The sequence below is a fragment of the Bactrocera tryoni genome, chromosome 1, assembly GCF_016617805.1.
Source record: "Bactrocera tryoni isolate S06 chromosome 1, CSIRO_BtryS06_freeze2, whole genome shotgun sequence".
Taxonomy (NCBI): Eukaryota; Metazoa; Arthropoda; class Insecta; order Diptera; family Tephritidae; genus Bactrocera; species Bactrocera tryoni.
The window spans coordinates 89965744-89980460 of NC_052499.1; the positions used below are offsets into that span (position 1 = coordinate 89965744).

Sequence of the window (14717 nt, forward strand, 5' to 3'; positions counted from 1 at the left end):
AAACAGCTCCGTTAAGCAAAACATTGCAAAATGAGAATTGATAAATATACATAAATAAATATAGAAGTGAGAACGAGAAGGAGAATACACACAATTAATTATGACAAATACCTATGTTTATGTGGTGGACTCAAACAACCAAATAAGCAAAATTTCAAAGCAAAATTGAATATACATACATACATAGTGGTAACAAAAAATGGTATTGTATCAAAAGGCGAATGAGTTTTGTGTGGGTGAAGCATTGAAGGCTTGTGTACAGCTGCGGCACTTTAGTTGCATGTAATGGAAAAAGGAGTGCCGCGCGCCGTAAGTGTACGAAATCGAACAAACAATATACATAAGTATACTACATACATATGCATATGTACAAGTCACATAATCGCTAAAAAAAATTAAACAAGAAGTAATAGGAATAAAATTCAAGAGAGCATTCGTGTTACAAATTATTCAGTTAAAATGCATAACAACAATAGCGCATACAAAAACCAATGTGACAGTTGGCCGAACAATAACGACACGGTAACAGTGGCGCTGTTGCAGCAACATCAACAACAGCAGCACGTGCAATCACAGCAGCTATTGCAAGGGCAGCAAATACAGGAACAGCACCATCAAGCTCGCATTAGCAACTGGATCAGTGATACGAACCGCTCTCACTATTCACTATTGCATAATAATAGCAGTGCTCAACTCAATTGTGCTCAACAACGACAACAGCAGCAACCGCTGCAACTGCCAACAACATACCTGAACGAGCACACATATGGAAATTATGCGCAACCTGTGGCAACCACTAATTCTCCTCATCATCAGCAACAACAGCCACCGCCACAAATAACGGATACAGCAGTTTCTGCCAACAATTGTTACTACAGATCACGGATGCAGCAACATCAGGAGCTCAATGGCCAGTCACTGCCATACCTGGAACAATCAGAGTGTCAACAGAGTTTAGCGCAGAAGCAGCTGACAACACCGCTGCATGCTCCATTCTCAGCTGCTACTAAAGAATCGCTGTCACCACAACCACGTTCACAGTCTCCTGGATTAACACCGTCGAATACGACCACGCGTACATTTCAGCAACGCCTGGCGGTGGCCGCTGCTGCAGTGGCGGCGGCACGCAACGTAAATCAGCAGCATCAACGGGTAAGTACATATTTGAAACGTTGTATAATTAGCTACTCCTTATCGGTATTTTGATTTGTCAATTGTTGACGGTGGGTGTGGCTTTAGATTTTGATTGCGTTTTTGATTTACTCTTATTAGTCAAAAGAATATAATCGCACCAACCTATATGTACATATGTACATATATAAACATAATACATACATATTAGGATGTGTCATTCTGAGTCAACTTTTTTTTTTTCAACTGAAAAACAGGCTGAAAACTTTCGAAAATGTGAAAAAGAAAGCTCAAAGGATGAGCTCTTAATATCGTTCTTCAGTAGTCGAAGTATCGATTCTTGACATTCGAAAAATCGATTATTTTACGAGAAAACTCGATTCTCGAGTAGAATCGGAATCGAGTTTACCGTCCCTACTGGCAGCCATCGCGTGTACATATAATAACCTCCGCACAATAACCACCACAAAAAAAATTATTTTTTTCCATGTTATTTATATGGAAAACAGAAAATTTGAAACAGGCACCTCTAAATATTAATATTAAGAGCTCATCTTTTGAGTGACTTTCTTTTTCACATTTTCGAAAGTTTTCAGCCTGTTTCTTTTTCACATTTTTGATAGTTTTTAGCCTGTTTTTCAGTTGAAAAAAAAGGTTGCCTCAGAATGACACACCCTAATACATATGTATGTTCTAATTTGTGGCTTCCGCTTATCTTATAGGCGGTGATTCAAATTTGAAGCAATCTTACTACAGCGTCATTAGTTCAATTTTGGAGAATTTGGCATTGACCAATATTCACCATTAATATAGCTAGTCCAAAATGACGGCCGCCCTTGCGTTATTCTACCCTGAACAGGGTGTTATTTTTTAATGAACATTAATATATTAGTACTCGGGGAAGGTTTAGGCCAACGTCAATCCTTCTTGTTTAATTTTATAATTTTTTCTCTCTTATTACGATTTTTTAAGTGAAGCGGAAGGTTGAACATTATTATAATTGGTACATTGGGGATAGAGTAAAACATGCATTAATTTTATTGAAGTTTGAATTATCTTTTAAAGTAAAATTTTCGGTTGATATTTGCATATGGGGTTATTTTGAAAATAGGGGAGATTGCAGTGCAATTTCTAGAGATGAAATGCAAGTGTTGTGAACCAAATTTGGTTATATTAAATATTTTGCCGCCATAGTAAATATCAATTTGGTTCATACAGCTTCGCATTCACGTGGATCTATGAAATACATACATATGTTTTGTCTATCTCCTAAACCCTTTTTGACTACTGATTCATAATATAGAGAGTCCTCTGATACATATTATGATTTCACTGACATACATATATATATAAATACTAACATACATTTATCCATTCAACTATTGAACACAGATTCAATTTGGCAATTAGAAAGTTAACTGAGCACAACTGTTTTTAAACAGTTTCATTATTTTTCATTTAAAATGATTTATCTAAAAATAACACAAAGTAACATCATTATGTTATTTACTAAATAGCCGTTCTCCCTTCAGAAATAAAACTACTTATAATTTTTCCTCTTTTTAATATATCAAAATAAAAGCTGTTTTCATTATTACACTTTATATCGAGTTTTGTTCCATTATTCATGTAAAATTTGCTATGTTTGTACACTCATTGAAGCTTATATATGTATATGTACGTATGTACATATATATTGATATGGTGACCAAAGAAGGTACCTTTGGCACAGCGGTCGGTAAATTCAGCCTCTATGATGAAACATCCCCAAGTGGGTTGAGGCTGATCTGATCGACTTCACCGGGCCCGAAATACAGTTATCTGTAGTACTAGATTCCAGCATATAAAAATTCATTGATTTACCTGGTCCTAACATCGACTCGGACCACTATTTTCTTGCAGGCAAGATATGTATGTACCCGCCTCTGTATAGCAAAAACGCACGTCAACATACACAAGGAAGGTTCGACGACGGCTAACAGAAGGTTTCAAGGCAGATGGATAATCTTGTAGAATCCCCAGAGGTGATATAGTAACTGATGGCCAGAGCTCACTGAAATTATGGAGAGAAAAATTCTCCAATCTGCTGAATGACAGTAAAAGCTCAACACCAGGAGATGGTGAGCCCGATTCCCCAATCGATGACGATGGACCGAACGTTCCATTGCCCGACCTTGAAGAAGTTCGAATAGCAATTACCCGTCTAAAGAACAAAAAAGCGGCGCGGGCCAATAGATTGCCGGTCGAGCTATTCAAATGCGGCGGCGAAGAGCTTATAAAGAGCATGCATAACTTTCTTAATAGAATATGGTCGGACGAAAGCAGGCCCGATGATTGGAATTTAAAATTTCTGCCCAATTCACATAAAGGGAGACCCCACAATCTGCGCTAACCACCGTGGGATAAATCTCCTCAACATAGCATATAAGGTTCTATTGAGCGGACTGTGTGAAAGATTAAAGTCCATCGTCAACAAACTGATTGGACCTTATCAGTGTAGCTATAGGTCTGGCAAATCAACAACTGACCAGATATTGACCATGCGCCAAACCTTGTAAAAGCCCCATGAAAAGAGGATCGACGCACACCATCTCTTTGTCGATTTTAAAGCTGCTTTGATTCGGGAAAAATCTCTCCGAGTCGTTCGATACTAAACGAAGTTTCAGACAAGACTCCCCATCGTGCGACTTCTTCAATTCTGGAGAATATATGTAATTCGTGCTGCAAAACTAAATAGAGAAGGTACCATCTTCTAGAAGAATGCATTGATAGCAATGGCAAAGACCAAACTCTACAAGTCACTCATCCCCACCCTGCTATATGGTACAGAGGCATGGACAATGACAACATGTGATGAGTCGGCACTAAGGGTTTTCGAGAGAAAAGTTCTTCGGAAGAAATGTGGTCCTTTGCGCTTTGGCAACGGCGAACACCGCAGTCAGTGGAACGATGAGCTGTATGAGATATACGACGACGTTGACATTCAACGAATTAAGAGACAGCGGCTACGCTGGCTAGCTTATGTCGTTCGAATGGATGAAAACACTCCAGCGATGAGTGTTCGACGCAGTACTTGCCGGGGAAGCAGAAGAAGGGGAAGACCCTCACTCCGTTGGAAAATCCAGGTGGAGAGGACCTGAATACACTTGGAATCTCCAATTGGCGCCAAACAGCGAAAAGAAAGAACAATTGGGCCACTGTTGTAAACCCGGCTATAACCACGTAAGCGGTAACTACGCCAATACCTAAAGTAGAAAAAGATATTGATACATGCACTAACTAATTTCAAAATGTGGAGCTCCCTTTATTTTAATTAAGATTTAGTTTCAATAAAATAAAATATACTACCTGGTTATAATAAAATTCATCATAAATCTTATACTGTTGTTCAATTGGCGTTCAAACAATTTTTTTTAAATGGGTTAAAGGTATAGTTAGCCACTCAAAATTGTTATTGTGAAATGTGAAGATTGCTCCGAAGAGGTTTATATAGTTGCAGAGAGGTGATGAGATGATAAACGGAAACGAAGTTGTTGATTTGCCGTAAATATTCAAATATTAGCGGATTATTTGTTTTACAAAAACCTTCTTTACAATGCTGAACGGATGAATCACCTCGTGAACCGCTAATTTCAATCTGAAAATTTTATAAATTTTTAAATACTTCACTAGCCGAATACCCGGAATTAGCTGTCTATAAATTTGCTGAATGACACTTCGGAGTATTGTTCACAAGTGCAAAAAAGCGTTTTGTCAAAAGTGAACGCAAAAAAAAGTGATCAGCGATGAAATTCAAACGTAATAGTGTGATTGCTTTATATTTAGCTGGAAAATCACAGCCAGCAATTCTTCGTGAGCTCAAACACCTTAATGTGAATAAAGTTTTTGTTTATCGCACCATCACTCGTTACAATGATATTGGTAGCATCGCAAAACGCCAAGGAGGTGGTTATCAAAAGACTGCAACGTCACGTGAGATGGTTCGGAAAGTGGAGTAGCGACTTGAGCGAAATCCACGACGAAGTGCCAATCAAATGGCTAAAGAACTGAAAATATCCAACCGCAGCATCCGTCGCGTATTGAAAAATGAGCTTAAGATCAAGCCTTACAAGTTCCAAAAGGCCCATGATCTCGCACCGAAGCAGCAACAAGTAAGACTTGAGAGAGCGAAGCAGCTGCTTCGCTTGCCCGAAAGCGGTCAAATTCCAAACATTGTGTTTTCTGACGAAAAAATTTTTCCAATTGAGCAATTCGTAAACTCTCAAAACGATAGGGTTTACTTGACCGACCGTTCATACTAGAATCTAAGTCATCGGTTGGCCACCAGGAGGCAGCACCCGCCACAAATAATGGTTTAGGCCGTTGTCACCGCAGATGGGCGCTCTCCAATTGTTTTCATCGAGGCTGGCGTCAAAGTAAATACGACATATTATCGGGAAAGTGTTGATGGACGTTTCAACAAGACTCAGCACCGTCTTACAAAGTGCGAGTGAACCAAGAATGGCTGAAAAACAACGTTCCGAACTTCATTACGACCACACAATGGCTCTCGAATTCACCAGATGCGAATCCAATGGATTATTCTCTCTGGGCCATTTTGGAGAGCAAGGTCCGAAGTAAAAAATACACCAGTCTCGAGATGCTGAAGAAAGCCATTGTCCGTGAGTGGGCCAAAATACCGGCAAGTCACATTCGGGCAGCTTGCGATTCGTTTTTTGACCTTCTCAAGCCCATAGTTAGGACAAAAGGTGGTCATATCGAGCAAAAGTGAATTGGTCCTGAATTTATGATTATTTTTACACATTTTGTACTTTAAAATAAATAAAAATAATTTTCCAAACCGAATTTATGGCTTTTTTACTTGGGAGATATGTACATTAAACATTTTATATATATGTATATGTATGTACATATGCACCTTAAACCTCTTATGAAGCGCGGCACTGCCAACTTTTTAAACGTTTTTAAGTTACAGGTGCCCCTTCAAGTGGCACTAAATTCCACTAAAATTTTGTATCTTGTTTTATGGGCATGGCAATGAGAAGATTACAATACTAGCCCTCTTTGGTCGTCAAGAAATATACATACTTATGTACCAAGTTTCGTCAAGATATCTCAATTTTTACTCAAGTTATCACTTGCACGGTTGAATCTATGCACAGACAATGAGGGTGAACTTAACTCATCTCGTCACCTTGATCATTTATACATACTATGTGTCTATATAGGTATGTAATTCCATAATTCTATATCTATGTATCTCGGTCAGTTTTACGTGATAGAAACAACCGTTAGGTTAACAAAACTATTATGCGCTGTAGCAACATGTTGCAAAACTATGAACTTTTTATACTATGCACAGGGTATATTAAGTTTGCCATGACGTTTGTAACACCCAAATGGAAAGGTCGGAGACCCTGTAAATTGCATCAATATCTTATTTTAGCTGTTTTTATACTTCAAAATGAGAAAAAGGATATAAAAATGGAAAAATCCAACTCAATAGAAGCAAACAAAAATTGTACATACAAATAATTACTAAAAGATACCGATCATCAATTTAAGATTCATTTTATTGTCATGTTCCGTAGAATCTTTTATTAACAATCAATTCATGCTTTCGGTATTCTTGCGTTTGTAATGTCTCTTAAATTACATTATATCATGTTAGAAACGTTCTCCTTGTTCTTCCGAATAAGCTCCCTTAAATAAATAAATAAGAATATACATAGCATGTGTATCCAGGGGCGTCGCGAGGATCCAGATCATGGGGGGGTGAGTCCCTTTGAAATGCCGACTCATTTCAAGAATTTGCCGATTTAATGTATATGTTTATAAATATATATAAAATAAGGATATCTAGATTAAGATTTTCTTAAGAAATTGAATTGCAAAAAATATAAATTTCTGATTTCATTTTCCAACAACATCGCGCAGATCGATTTCGTCTAATTTGTCCTTTGAAGAAGAAAGCAGCATCAAAGAATTCAAACGTTCATGCCCCATTGTTGTACGCAAATCGTTGAAAACAAATTTCAATTTACTAAAAGAACGTTCACATGAAGCTTAAATTAACGGCTGATGCAATAATGAGGAACTTAGACTTCTAATGAAATTCCCTAAACTGTATACACATACACTCACACAAGCATACCAATCTCAACACACCATTAGGGTGCGCCGACATATGTGTATATATATTCATTATTTCGTAAATGTCATTCCAAATAATCGATATTTTAGAAGTCGGTATTATAAAAATTTAATAACCGTATTCCATAATATTATTCAACACAGCAATTGCGATTCGAGTCATACTCATACCTGATTTCTCGCAATTGCATAATATATTCACCAAACTAAAGCAAATCGCATTATATTCATAATTAATTCAATATTATCTAGATATAGGAATATTTTATCGACTTCAGATTATTACACTAGAAACTCGTTTATTAGAACATTTGTTTATTCGAACACTCGTTCATTTGAACGCCGATTCACTCGCTGATTTGAATTTTTAACATTGCTGTATACCTATATGATACGATATGATCAACTAATCATAATCTCCTTCGTCAATTTAAACAGAACGAGTTTCTTGTGAATATAAATATTGCACATATAAGAGTAAATTAGGAGATAACCGACTTTTGAAAGAATAACGATCGATAGTAAATTCATTCTTCGAACTTAAAAAAAATATATTCAACCACTGTTAGTCGAACATTGTAGTGTTTTAATAATCCTCGTGGAAATTACGAAAAGGTGTCTTTTTAAGCTTGCTTCCGCAATTATAGAGCTATTTATTGCGTTTTACTGAAGTTAGAATTTTCATAAATGCCGGCTAGTGAATTCGCAATGGATATGACGTAAAAATTAATGTGCAATAATATATTTTGATGAAAATCTTAAAAATATTCAATAAGTTTTGACAACAAATTTCCGGGTACTTGGCAACTCTTACTGGAATTGCCGAAATGTACTTTCAAATTTTTAGTTATGATATTAAAACGGCCGAAATGCCGACTCGTTCATAGATGGGGGGGGTGTCACTCATTTTTGCCCTGTATTTTTACAGGTAGATTTTAGTAAGCTTCATTGCTTTGCAAATCTTTAGGTTTTTACTTATATCATACTTTTTCTCTCTTTTTAGTATGTAAATTCGTCGTAATTATAGTAAAACAAGTAAGCGTTTGCTTTACAACTTCTCAAAGATTTTTTGTTCCAGAAAACAAAATTAAATTTGAAACACGTGCATTGTGCAAACACATACAACACTATTTCTCGTGCTCTTCGTTTTGAGGGCGCGAAAATCAAAAATGGTCAAATGGCTATAATTACTTCAAAAGGAAGTATTTTCCATTTGTAATTGTACGATCCCATACACTATATTTGCTTATAAGTATGTATGTATAACCAAAACATATTAAGTAAAAATCATGTAGCTATTAGCTACTATATAAACTGTTCGATAAAAATCGAGATAAAGATCCTTTTGTACCCCTTTATGCTATAAGAATGCAGTTGTGAAGTATATACATAGCTTCGTTGCATCTGAAGTTAACGTTGTTTTTGTTTCTCTTAAAGTAAAATGTTTATCGTACATTTCTTAATATCTAATATTACACTAACAAGTAAGGAAGATCTAAGTTCGAGTGCAACTGAACATTTTATACTCTTGCAACTTGCAAAAATCAAAGCCAGAGAAATATAATAAGATGTAAAACGCCAACCATAAGATCGGAATCTAAGCAATTTTATACAGGTATTCATATATGTACATATTCTCATACACTGTGCGACATATTCATCTTAAAGTTTGTAAGAAAAACGAAAATCATTATATGGTATATGTGGGAGTTGTATTATCATGTCACATACTAAATAATGTTTTTTACGTTTCATTAAGGTACGTTCATACAATTACCAATCATATGGATCAGTCAGATTTTCGAAAATCCTGGGAACGGTTATATGGGACTAGGACAAGTTTTCGCCCAATTGTATCTACAATATACTATTATGAGTAAAATATGTTCTGTAATTTTCATTGAGATAACTCAAATATTGGCCGATATATCCAGAATAAAGTCACCTGGAAGTTCGAAAATCTTTAAATTAGGTACATGGGGCTCAGGGAAATATTGATTCGATTCAAGCCATTTTTAATCCACAGAATTACTATTGTCAGGAAAAGATTTCATCTGAATTTCAATTGTATATCTCACACATTGACCGATATTTTCGGTCAAAAGTCAACTCTAGATACTAGGGTCCACATATGTATTATTTGAGCTTAGCAAATTTGGTTATTGTAGCTTTAGTAAGTTCTGTACATTAAACTTTTTAGATTGCGGCGACACACCCATTTTTTCAAAATTTTTACTATGCATACATATAACTCTATATCTATCTCGATTAGTTTTAGAAGATACGTACAATCGGTAGGTAAACAAAACTATAATACTCTCTAGCAACAGGTTGCAAGAGTATAAAAATCGATTAGTTATGTACATACATACATGGCACATTACATACCTATGTATTGTAATACATTTCATATTACTCATACGACGTCGCCGACGACAAAGCTGCGTACTCTAAACTGAAACAATTTATTCTCTTGCCTTGACTAAAGTTGCATTTAAAAGTTTACTTTTGTAGTTATAGCATATTATTTATATACGTAGACATAGTATATGTACATATATATACATATGTATATATACATATGTATATATATATATGTATATGTATGTCTACCGGGTGCTTCAACGAATATCTTTTTCCGCTTGGTGCCCTGGTTGGTTTGCAATTTAAAATGTTTTTTTTTTATTTGGTCAAAAAATTATAAAAAAATGCCTTAATATAACCAAACTACAACCGTTAAAATCTTTTAAATTGTTAGGCTTACGAAAAAATCGTTAGCCACTATTTTGTTGAACATTCAATTGCCTACAAACGATAAATTCTTCATGTAGTTGGACGCGAGATATGAATTTTTCTATCAATAATAAGAAAAAAGCAATTTTTCAGGGTATCAAGCGAAAAAACCTCCCTTTTTACCCACCCTAATGCGTACATATGTATGTATACATAAGAAGTCTTTTTGAGTTTAGCGTCATTCTTTCTTTCGCGTAAATTTTTTTTTATTATTATTAGATTAGATTAGAGCACAACATTGATAAGCATTCAAGGAAATATTGAACACAGTTATTTTACCTTTTACACGTCATTATCATGACTTCACAATGTAAATTTAGAGCTGATACAATACATGCGACGCATCGTATTGTATACACGTATACATACGAATTTGTATACATACATATATGCACATATGCTTATATGGGATTTTTTATCTCATCTAAAAATAGTTATAGTCCTAAAATGTTGCAAGAGGGAGTATAATAGTTTAGTTCACATAACGGTTTGTTTATAACACCTAAAACTAATGGGGATATAACCGGGATTATAAATATAAATAATAAGCCGTCCGTCCGGCAATAACTTGAGTAAATATTACCTCAGGAACTACTCGATCCATTTCAACCAAATTTGTTACATAACTTTATCTTGAAATTTTTTATTACAGTTTGAAATCGGACTACAACCACGCCTACTCCGTTATAATACGATTTTAAATTCTATCTTATTCATTGGAATATAGTGGTCGAGTTCATGGGAATTTCAACGATATTTCACATAGTCTCATAAAGTCTTAAGTTATAACGAACCGAAAACATAGCGTTGAGAATTGTAATTGCATAAATTTATTTCTGTATGTAATCCATCAACAATTTTTTAACAAGTGTAAAACTTTATGGTTTTATGATATTACGATGCGTAGGTTGTGAGTCCCCTAGTTATATCTCAATTAAATGTCTGTTATGAGTTCTTTCATTATAATTTTCCAGTTAACAATCCATTTTTAAGGATCAGTAGTTCTTCTTTGAGCTTCTCTTACCGGAGCAATCATAACATTGATAAATCTGTATTTTTCATGAATTCTTGTTTTTGAAGACCAACAAAGAGTTCACCTTTCACCTTTCCATTTATGCGAATTTGGACATCATTGTTTCGGAGTAGTATATGAGAATCACTTTTGAAATGAAAGCGAAATTTGCATTAAGTAAAACAGGACATTTTGTAGACTGCAATTCTACATATCTCCTCGTTTGATTTTTAGTAAAGCCTTCAAACTTTCCGAATAATTTTTCGCATATTTTTGGTAAGGAACCTGAGAGTGGGGATCACATGATATTTGTTGCGCGATAAAGGCGTTCAGAACCCTAATCATGACTGGAAAACCAAAGTTTTATTATTAACAAACCAGTAATTGATCAAAATATAAGAAATTTAATTATCAAAAACCAATGGCACATTCTTTCATAAATATATTTGCATCAAAATTTGCTAAGGCATCCAGGGTATCAGACGAAGATAGTCTTTTTGTAGAGTTGTTTAATTATTGTCTTGTACTATTGAATGATTTTACAAGTTTTTTTCCACTTCTGAAGGGATAGTAGAGAATCAATAGTACAAGACAATAATAGCACAGCTCAACAAAAAGAGTAATACCGGAGTTCTGTACTGTGATAGAGACAATTTTTGTGATTTAAGACGATTTTGCCCTTCAGTACGGGGCAGTCACAAAAATCTCTAAATTGAAAACGAACAGGACTAATCGGCTGTTACATTAGTCAAAACGCATAATTACCATTAAAAATAAAAATATATGTTGACTTTGATTCAGAATATTTACGAAATTTATGTGAAATTGGAAATTGCAATCGATTAATATCTATGATGATCTCTGTAAGTGACTTGTCAGTATATTCATCAGTATGGCAAACAACAGTTATTTTTAGTTTTGTGACCTGATTATAATCATGTGACAATTTGAGACAATATTTTGTGACTAAAGACGTGAGACTGTGTTGTGAATAGTAACTTGTCACAAATTGAGACTTTACTTCAAAATATCTCAAATAGTGACTAGAGACTGCTTGCAGAATTGCGCTATAAGACTAACCCTGTAGTAGTAATTATTTATACAGCAGTTGCTTCTTAGAAACGAATGAATGTAAATGATTATTAAAATCAAGCAAATACAAGCCCCAATTAATGAAGCGACGTAATTTAACTCCCGATTTGTGGAACATACGCATGTGGTTTACAGAGTTTGAAAAGTGGACATGATTTCATATATATTTACATACATACTACATATATCGGATAGCTCAATCTACTTTAGATGCGAAACTTCAGAATGAAAGTTTGTGAACAAAACCTTTCACCTTTCTTTACGAAAAGCAGCTCTACAGCATACCGGCTATTGGAAACCCTGCAGCTCTTCTCAAATTGTCTATGTGAGAAACTTCAGTTCGAAATCAACTGCGCGTAGAAGTATGTAGATTTGTTAATTTACAAGTATGTATGTATGTATATAACGTTGTACCCTAAACGTCTAATTTTTTTCTTATATTTTTCAATTCCGTTTTATATTATTTTTAGGATTCAAATTTCCTGTTTTACCATAGTTTCAATTGTTCTGCCACACGAAGCAAAATGTTGGTTAGCAGCGGTCGCCATTTTTATATCACTATACCTAAAATTTTCAAAACATCCGGTTGACTACACCTTATAAGTATATTGGCCAATCTGTGAGGCATCTTAATGAACCTTGGAGTACATATTTTTATGGTAGTGATATGGCGTAAAACCGGTCAATAATACTGACAGCCCCATATACCTAAAAAAATTTAAACTTCCGGTTGGGTTTATACCGTACACATAGGTTAATATGTAAGACATAGAAATAGAAAAATGAAATGAACGTATAAAATTCGATATATTTTACATAATTTAATGCCGCAAATGTGTGAAATTGGTTCACAAAATACCAACCTTTTAACTTTTAGTTATATTTTATTTTTAAATATAGTATTCAATACTGTAAGTTAAACTAGTTTGTTTCTATAGATGATAATCCTTTTAAAATTATTTCAGTGCATGGAGAACTCTATCAAACACATTCCTTTCATTTAATACTGATTTATTTTATCAACTTATTTAATTTCAAACAAATATAAGCTTTTCTTAAAAAACTACTTTAAGACCCATATTTAATCCTCTTTAACACATAAGCACATACATACATATGTATGTACATAAATATATTGTATCTAATAAACTCTTTAAAGAACAATCCGCCTAAAAAAATAATGTAACTTTATGCTTTCTTAGTTCAGTTTGTAACATTTGTTAATTTGTCGGAGGTTTATCCTAAAGAGTTCTTCATGCCACGTGTGATGTTTGCGACAGGCTTATTGTGAAGAGTCCCTGATGATTCATCACGATTTTTGTTTTAACAGGCGGGAAACGTACATATGTATGTATACACGCGCCTACAAACACAATGCAATATGGTACACAGAAAACGTGGGATGAGTAAAGTGGTAAAGAAACTTATTCTAGGTAATATCATAAATGTGCTTTGTGGTGAAAGAACTTAGCAAAACCGTCAAAATATCAACAAACAAAATGTTTGCTAACTTGTTTCATACGACATTCGTAAACAAGTATAACGCATGTAAATATTGCTAGTGCGCATGCCTTTATGAAAATATACCAACAGACGTGTTCGAAGTAATAAGAACAAATAAAATGAGCATAAAATGTATTTTACTTAAACTCTTTTTCGACGACAAATGTTTGTGCTTGATTACAGTTTTTAAAAACTGCAAAACTTGGTTATCATATGCACGTTTCCTGCAAATTTTTTGGTTTGGCGATCCTCACAACTTTTTTTTACACCCAGCCAGAAGGGTTCGATGAAATTTTGATATAAAAATGTCTCCTGAAATGTTGATATAAAAATTTAAATTGAAAATTCAGCCGTTGAGACCTCATCTCCCTGCGTGTCTCACAAAAAAACGTGCTCTCGCCGTGGACAGCACAACTTATTATTGGTTCATCTAAAATTATTAGTTCATCTAAAACCAAAAATATTCCGTAAGTACATACATAAGTATGTATATAAATCTCGTGTTTGAACGAAGGAAAAAAAAATAAAATTTTAATTTTTTCTCAGACTCATTACCAAATTTGTTTCGGCATTTATTGGCTTAAAAAATAAGTTGTAATGAAAAAAATCTTTCCTTCAATAACTAGATAATGTTATTTTAAAGAGGTGTACACAATTCGAACTAAATCGGTCCACAACTTTTCGGGTTTTGAGAAAAACGCATTTAAACTTTTACGCTACACCGACGTGGCCTGATGGGCAGAACTTCCGAATGGTCTATCTCTTAGAATTTCACTCGGATCGATTTAAAATATTGGGAGAAATTTTTAAACATATTGTAATATTTAATAAGACAAAAAAAATATTTTTTTGAAATTTTCAAACCCTTCTAACTCCCTAAAGCCTCCATGCCATGCATTACGTTGACTAGCCGATTAGGAGATTATCTGACACAGGTTCGTCTACAAACTTTTTGGCAAATGCAAGTAGCCGGTTTGTGTGCACATTAAAGTTAATAAAATACTTTTACAAAAATTTTACTCATGGATTTCTA

General features: G+C 34.4%; 1 protein-coding gene across 1 annotated transcript in view; it reads left to right on the plus strand.

The window, feature by feature from the left end:
• Positions 1-14717, plus strand: part of LOC120766583 (transcription factor kayak) — a 46170-nt gene continuing 31453 nt past the window's right edge. The window contains exon 1 of the mRNA XM_040092180.1: positions 1-1152. Coding sequence (XP_039948114.1) covers positions 460-1152 — 693 coding nt within the window. The 5' untranslated portion in view covers positions 1-459. The remainder of the gene's footprint in view (positions 1153-14717) is intronic.